The sequence below is a fragment of the Eumetopias jubatus genome, unplaced genomic scaffold (genome assembly GCF_037043125.1).
Source record: "Eumetopias jubatus isolate StellerSeaLion01/CBP00866 unplaced genomic scaffold, mEumJub1_p1.0 scaffold_8, whole genome shotgun sequence".
Taxonomy (NCBI): Eukaryota; Metazoa; Chordata; class Mammalia; order Carnivora; family Otariidae; genus Eumetopias; species Eumetopias jubatus.
The window spans coordinates 104,626,249-104,635,065 of NW_028274814.1; the positions used below are offsets into that span (position 1 = coordinate 104,626,249).

General features: G+C 35.4%; 1 protein-coding gene across 1 annotated transcript in view; it reads left to right on the forward strand.

Annotated features, from left to right (window-relative positions):
* The window catches only part of PTPRQ (protein tyrosine phosphatase receptor type Q), a 188,802-nt gene extending 180,397 nt beyond the window's left edge, over window positions 1-8,405 (forward strand). The window contains exons 43-45 of the mRNA XM_028105499.2: window positions 2,857-2,992; window positions 8,000-8,123; window positions 8,368-8,405. Coding sequence (XP_027961300.2) covers window positions 2,857-2,992; window positions 8,000-8,123; window positions 8,368-8,405 — 298 coding nt within the window. The remainder of the gene's footprint in view (window positions 1-2,856; window positions 2,993-7,999; window positions 8,124-8,367) is intronic.
* Window positions 8,406-8,817: the final 412 nt, after the last annotated feature.

Below are 8,817 nucleotides of genomic sequence, written 5' to 3' on the forward strand. Positions count from 1 at the left end.
TCTCTTCAACAATTGGTTTGTAAATTAGAGAAAAAAGTAGGTAATAATACACTATTTTATGATTTTGCTTACATGAGATACCTAGAATGGGTAAATTCATAGAGACAGAAAGTAGAATTGTGGTTACCAGGGACTCAAGGGAGAGAGAGAAGGGTGGTTATTATTTAATGGGTACATTGTCTCATTAGTTGTTTAATGAGAACATCTGTTTGGGATGATGAAAAAGTTCTGGAAATGGATGGTGGTGACAGTTACACAGCATTGTGAATGTGCTTAACACCGACTGAGTTGTGTACTTAAGAATGCTTAAAATGGTAAATTTTATGTTATCTATCCTCTACTACAATAAAAAAAATTAAGTAACAGTATCTTAGTCACATTAATAATTAATACATTATTAATTGTAATAATTCCAATAATTAATTGATAATTTTTCTAACAGGTATATACTATAATTAATCTGGTTAATGATGCAAGAAAATATCAATCCATCCAAATTTTTACTCTTATTTAGAGGAAAAAATTCACTATGTAATTTAAACGATTATATATTTTCTGGGAATATTGAGGATTTTTTTTAAATTATAAGGGTAATACATAAATGCTTGCTCATTATAAAATATCTAAATAGTGCTTAGATTTAAAAAGCATATAGAACAAAAAATAAGTGTCATTTTTGCCCTCCCAATTCCATTTCCCCCTCCCTATACATAACATTTTCAACAGAATAGTAACAGTTTTCTTCTAAAGTCGATGATTGCTTTTAAGCTGGGTCATTGATTATTCAAACCTTTAATGGAAAGTAGCTGCCTTCAGCTTCTCTGTATCTTGCATCTACACTGCCACTGACACTAAAGTCTGTTAGAAAAGTACCTAATATTACCCCTGTAGCCTCAAACAGAGCAGAGAGCAGATAGTAGCTACACTGGAGTAAACAGCATTAACATGTAAACGTACTAAATCACTATGTTGTGCACCTGAAACTAATGTCACATTGTGTGTCAACTATACTTTAATCCATAATAAAAGAGAGAGGGAATCTCCTTCTTTGTGATTGAAATAGTTAAAAGAGTTCAGAAAAGAGTATGTTCATATTAATAATTCTCTTTCAGTATCATTGAAAACTGTCTACTAAATGTTTATCTCTAACTCCGACTTCTCACCTCAACTCAGATATACATTTAACTGCCAATTCGATGTGACAACCTGAGTGACCACAAAACTCTGAAAAATTGATTTGTCTAAAACAGAACGCTTGATTCAATCTCCAAACTCACTCCTCCTTCTCATCCCCCATCTTGGTAAAAGGCAGATCCCTTCGGTGTGGCGCCCACACCCTGGAGACATCCTTGACTCTGCTCTTCCTCTCACCTTCCAGGGCAGCCCTGCATCAGACACTCTGATGTCTCACCCCTCTCACCTCCCCACTGCATTCTCCCCACCCTGGGCTCCTGGCTCTTCTTCAGACACACAGAACATGCGCCACTCAAATCTCTTCTCCCCCCACTCCCTCGGGCTGCAGTGCACGCCCCTCCGAATACCCACACTGTGCTCCCTCATGCAAGTTTCTTTTCAAATATTACATAATCAGAGACGCCGTCTCCTTAACCTGATTTATCTTTCTTCATAGCACTTATTACCGCCGGGCACATGCTATGCATGTTTGCTTAGTTGTGTACTGTCCTTCTCTGTCCTCTAGAGAGTAAGCTCCTTAAGTGCAAGGACCTTGTATTGTTGTTCACAGCTGTACCCCAGATGCCTATTACAGGGTCTGACACTCAAGGTATATTTACTGATGTCATGACAGATTACACTGTTCAACATATGTGTATATGTGTTGCCAAAATCGAATTTATTTTGTAATGCTCATTCTTTCTTATATGGTTGAACCACGGGATATTGCTGAGGTATTTCTTACCTACAAAAATGGCACTTTTATGTTGTTCAAAGTAACATTTGTAAGACTAAGTGACCTTCCACATGTCTTTTGTTGTTCTTTTTATATTTCCTTCCTAGGTTAGCCATTCAAATACCAAGATTCTTGTCCTTCTAATGGGATTTTCTGCATAAATCTTGTCAAGTTTATCAATTCACAGTTTCTATGGAGCACATACCTGTCCCTGGGTATTAAACTAATTTCTTAAAAGGAAATAGCTTTTCAATTTTATTATCTATAAGAAGTAAAAAAAAATCTAAGAAAAGAAAGTGAAAAGAACACATGAGAGATTGCCAATAAATACAGAGAAAATGCTATAGGGCTAAATAGTGGATGTTTTTAATGTTTAGCATTTCTATCGGTAATCAAAAATATGTTCAGTACAAAGTTTCTGGTGTTAAGAATTCTCAACAATTTTTAAAAAGATTTTATTTATTTGAGAGAGAGCGAGAGAGAACATGAGCTGGGGGGAGGGGCAGAGGGAGAGGGACAAGCAGACTCCCTGGGGAACAGGGAACCAAGACCCTGGGATCATGACCTAAGCCAAAGACAGACACTTAACTGACTGAGCCACCCAGACACCCCAAGAATTTTCAACAATTATTTTAAAATTCTTCTCTATACTTCTCCAACTACACCCCTTATAATATTATGAAAGAAGAGGAAAAGTTCAACTGGTAAAAAACAAACAAACAAAACAAAACCTCAAACATTTGATAGAGGGCTAATGTTAATCATCTTGATCTATCTAAACAGTCTTAGTAACAATACAAATCTAAAGACACTGCAAAAAAAATTTCTTCCAAATAAGAAAAGGACCTGTTTGGAATTTTTTACTACCATAGTTCACTTTCTTCATCACTATCAACATAAACAGACTTCTGCTAAAAAACATTCATGTAATTTTACTCTTCCTACAGTGCTGGAGTTGGAAGAACTGGAGTTTTTATTGCTCTGGACCACTTAACACAACATATAAATGACCACGATTTTGTGGATATATATGGATTAGTAGCTGAACTGAGAAGTGAAAGAATGTGCATGGTCCAGAACCTGGTAAGATATCTAACATCTTGTGCAATGTCAGCTCTGGAATTTCTACAAGGGAGTCTCTTAATGGCAGCAGTCTGGTTGGGCATGGACTTGAAATTTTATTTGCAGAGCAGACACCCTCTTTTTCGACATGATAAACTTCCTAGAGGGGAAGGGGTTTGGCAAGGGCATTCCACGAGACACAGTCACCCCTCAGCACTGTTACTGACTGCTCATCCTAGCTCGTTTATACTGATAGGCATATAGAAAGTATTTCAGAAATTGATGTCTTTAGTGTTTGGCAAATTTGGGAAGCTCAGGAAATGCATCAAATCAATTTCTTTTATAAACATGCTGAATGTTATATTTGGAAAAGTTTAAAATATTTACTGTTATGGGGTTCTATGTATTTCTCTTGTCCATATTTATCCCTGTTATATACTAATAACAATTGTCATAGCATCTTATCAACTAACTCCCTGGGAGTTTTTTGTTTCGTTGTTTTGGTTTAAAGGCAAAAACATTTATAAAATATAGAGATTTTTCTTCATTAAAAAAATCATATAGTATAATGGTAATGAGACTAAAAACCTTACATTGAGTGTCTAGTGAGTTCCATCTTCTATAATAATCCTTTATATGTGTTATCTTATTTAATCCTTTGTTTGTAAAGCAGTATCAATAAAACTAATCACCAGACTAGGTATTATTAGCTTTGCTTTACAAATAAAGAAGCAGATGTTCCATTCAGAGAATTTAAGTGATATTTCAAGGTTATACAATTAATGTTTGAGAACCAAAATTCAAACCCAAGAGTTCTAACTATAATATGTAAGATGTTTCTCTCTGTATATTTGGATTGATATTTCTATACTCTTCAAATGGAAATTTTCTCACAGTTAATATATGGATCTGCTGTAATAGTGTTTTCCACAATACCTACTAGAAAACTCATATAGCATTAGAGTTGTTAAAGGTGTGAGAAAATAGGTTCTTTGCTAAAAATAAGTTTGAAAAGAAGTTAAACTGATCTAAGAATTTCTTAAAGCCTCTATGCAAGTGTACATTGAGAGTTATAAATCCAGAGCCCTTGTGAGCATCATTTCCCAAAATTACATGATTGTGAAATCCTTGAACTTCTTTTGACCCAGAATCTATAATGCCATGTAGGGGAACATTAATATTCTTAGGAAGATGCTCCTCTAGACCAGAGACATCTAAACTTTGTGGACTGCACAACCCTTTCAGGAAGAATGTTTGAGCATTCAACTCCAATAACTCCATATTTATTTTTTAAATGTAGATTGAACAATTAGGTAAATTATAAAATATATACACAATGAGAAATAGAAAACATGAGATAAAGATCAAATAAGAAATATTTTGAAATCTTACTAATTGTGATGCCTTCATACTATCATTAAGATAGTGATACATAGCACAGGGTAATTCTGTTTCAATAGTGATTTTAAATATATATTCTAAATTATTTATAATTTTTTAAAAAGTTATTTAGTTTTTTGTCAGATTTCCTTACATTATTGTTCTTTTTACCTCATAGGATGGCTATAAGTTTATTCTAGAAGCACAAAGAACATCAGCCCTGCCGTTTCCTTGTCATTCATTTGGGCTTACGTGATAAATATTACCTTCAATCCATGGTCTCTTTGTAGGAATCTTTTTAAGCCACTGCAGTTTTGTGATGGTTAGGTAAAACTAGGCTATGTAATCCATATGCATTACCCTATATGCTAAAGGAGAACAAAGGCATGAAGAATCACTCTTCCCTTGGGATACTTCAGAAATAGAACATAACTTGTGACCAGGCTTGACTTCTGGGTGTGCAGCCTGTGCAATGTCACAGGGCCCCATACTCAAAAGGGCACTGCACTTTAGTGTTTGCTGTCACTGTCTTGAAAATCTTTGATAATTTTTGATGGAGGAAACACTCATTTTCATTTTGCAGTGGGCCCACAAATTAGGTAGCTTGTTTTCAATTATAAGGGTTCCAATATCAATCCAACTATTAACCATTATTAATACCCCAATTCTTTCTTATTTTTGTTAACAATAAGAATAAACAGAAAGCTGACATTTTCCTCCCATGTCCCTAGATTACACATGTGCACAGGTGCTCAGTGTTCTTGACATTGATCAAGATTGGTTGGCTCTTTTAGATAGGATAGAGGGTGGGCCAGATCAGGATCTTGTTTCCTTCTAGAAACTAGAGTCACTCTTCACGTAGTAAAAGTTGAAAATATTTTGCCACGCTCTATAATTTTGTGGAACTGAACTTTATAAAGAGTATGTTCAAGAATGCCTGTTAATAATTTCACACAATTTAGTATGCAATATATGCTCTAAACTTCATACATTATGTTTGTTTAACCAGCCTGAGCAGTATGTTACAGTTGGGTAAGGGAATGGAAAGAGCGTGAATTTTGAAGTCAGAGAACTGAGTTACAATTTCAGTTCAGCTACTTCATTAACTGCTGGCTCTGTGACTTGTTTAATTAGCCCCTTTGAGCTATTTCTCTTTTGTAAAATAGCCATGTTATACTTCTCACACACTTATGGTCAGTATTAAATAAGAGAAACTATCTAAAGCACCAAACATGCAGTCAATGCCCAGCATGTAGTAAATGTCTGACAGAATTCTGCTGGATTCCCTCCTTGCTGATAAGCTGGTACTCAGAAGCTCTCTTTCACCTGACTTCCTTCCCAGAAGTTTTGCTCTTTACCATCTTTTCTCTCTGATGAGAAAAAGGAAAATGACCACAGTCTTGGCTCCAGCCGTTACAAACCAGTATTGCCTTGCACAAGAGTGGTTTCTTATTTTCCTCTGTTGCACTTGGGAATGATTGCAGTTTCGATGAAGAATTCTGTCTCAGCACATCCTACAGTAGCCATGGGCAGGGGTGGGGAGGTGGGAACCTCAGAATATATTACCCCTAAAAGGCTGCTCTGGGGGACATAGCCCAGACCCAGGAGAGAGCTTTGAGCTCTTTCACTGTCTACCAAAAAACAGTTCATAGCAGCCTCCAGAACTTTCTGAGAGAATAGTTCTCAGTGAGATAACATCCTGAGCTGCTATCAGTCCCTCAAATAAAGGTTGATCTGGATGAGTCCCTTTCCTGCTCTGGTTTTCCTAGAAATTTACTGATGTGAAGGCTTAGGGTAGAAGAAAAAAAAAAAAAAAACTAGTATACTTGGGTTGCCTAGTTTTTTGCCAGGCACTTTACATATAGTAAGTTCTTTAAATATCACAACATAGGCATTATGATCTCCCGGATGAGGAAGCTAAACATCAGCCAAGTTTCATTCTTAAGGTATGGTGATTATCTAAAGTAGGAACTGGAACTGAGCCCTCCACTGCCTCTTTGGCAGTAACACACCATGACAGAGGGATCTTGGAAAATATAGTTCTTCCCTGTGGAGCCTAGCCTGGCCTGCTGGCTGAGTTTGCACCCATCATTCTTTCCAGTGGAGAAAATGAGATCGGACAGTCTGAAGCTTCACATATCAAATGTGACTTCAAATTCACATGTGATTTGTAAAAACTACCCAAACTCATCAATTCAAATGATTATTGTTTTTAAAGAAATTATATCGGGTCCATATATTTCTGCCAATAATGTTATTCATTGTGTGACATATATTTGAGAAACACTTTTTTAGAATTACCTTGAGAAGTAGTTTACTAGCAATTTCAACGGGATTTTCATTACTGTATAACGACACTTCCTTTCTTCCCAAAATTGGATCATGTAACTTGATCGTCCACTCAATGACAAAACTTAATCCCTAATGACTTCTGAATGTTCTCCAAATGAAATCCTTCCTTAAATGGTAAAGGTTGGCTACTTGTGAGAATTAAATGATACTGAGTCAACAAACATTTGTTACATAACTACTACATGCCAGGCGCTATTACAGGTATTGGGAAAAGAGCAGTGAATGTGACAGAGTTCTGCCCTCCCAGAACTGACACTCTGCTGAGGAGATGTTTGTGGAAGCATTTTGTAATTCTTGAAGAAATAAATACTCGTAATAATGACCAACAGTTTCTGAAGCCAGTTTCAGTAGAGGAGTTCCAAAAAGGGTTTGAGATACAGTAGCAATGGATATGAATATATAGTTCTCAAGATGGTCACTTTAGAGGACATCCTATTTAAATCAATTGTCAATATACATATGTATGTAATAATATGTAATATAGAGTATAAATATTTGAGTATGTTCCTTTAACATCAGTTATGTTTCCTGTGTAAAAAGGAGGGTGATTTTCTATGACTTAACCTTAAGTACCTGTGGGAAAGTCCAAACTCAGAAATGCTAACAGGTTATTTGAAAAAACTTAAAGAACCAAGATGGTACTAAATTTAGCTTAAACATTCAGATGAAATGTTAGGAGTCCTTGTCCAGGACATGGGTGTTTGGATATTTCAGTGATCAACTGCCTTGTACTTACAAATAAAGACCAGATACTTGACATTAAGTAGGCCAAATGTCAGGTGATTAACAGAATTGTCGAACATATTTTAAATGTGTTGGTGGTGTATAGATATGTTTACTCACAGATAGTGAAAGCAAATGTATCATCTGCATTCCAATAGCCATTCTAATCATTCTAACAAGATAACTATTTATAAGGAAAATTACTCATTTAGACCTAACAGGAAAAAGGAAATTCATAGACAGATTTAAATAACCTAATTTGCCACATTTTTATAATCACAGCAAGCAAGAACAAAGTAGCATGGGGTTTAATGCTAAGTATTAAAAAAAAAAAAAAACTTGAAGCTAGAGGAAGCCATAGGAATTTAGAAAACCTGATGTTTGAGATGGTACAAAATCATTTATATACATGGTAAATTCTGTGCTTCTCGCTTAGCTATCTAACATTTTTAAATTTAGCATTACTTTTCACTGTGACAGTATAGCTCCCTTTATAAGAAAAATAATCTTTTGAAATAATTTTTTAAAAATCCACCCCACCCATTTATTTAACGCTTTTTCTTTGGTGTCTAGGCACAGTATATTTTTTTATACCAATGCATTCTGGATCTCTTATCAAGTAAAGGAAGTAATCAGCCCATCTGTTTTGTTAACTATTCAGCACTTCAGAAGATGGACTCTTTGGATGCCATGGAAGGTAAACAGAGGCAACGTGTACCAATTTACTAGTGTACCAGGAGCATTGATTTAATAATAACCACATGATAAAAATGTTTTAGAAGCTTGGTTAATGCACATAACAAATTTTTATTATTCTTCTCTAATCCAAGTTAGGGTAATAGCCTCTGTATCTGCCCTCTGTTTTTGCCACCATGAAACATTTAAATCTTTTGAACTGGTAATTTCAGTTCTCTCTTGTGACATGTTACTTTATGTTATAGGTGATGTTGAGCTTGAATGGGAAGAGACCACCATGTAAATATCCAGACCAAAGATTACAACCGGAAGATATTTTCAAACCCCGGGGGCCAAAATTTCCCCCTCATTCTTCTGAATTGAAATGCATAACCTTAAAGAAAGGTCTATGTTTCTGTTACTGTGCCTTACTAAATGGATTGACATTTTAGGAATAGTTCTAGGAAATAGCTAATTCAGGATAGTCATTTTGTTTTGTACAGAATACACATTGAAAATGTTTAAGAAAAGAGATCCCAGAGATTTTTGAAGTCTTCCATATTTTTGGAATGAGCCAAATAGAAAATGATCGTTAGATTAGCATGAATGTTTCCAGGTAAATTTTCCCCACATATTGGATTGAATCTTGAACAAGAATTGTAAATGTTGATTCGGTCGTGTTATTTTGGCCTCCAGGGTGTTAATGTTCCTTGTGG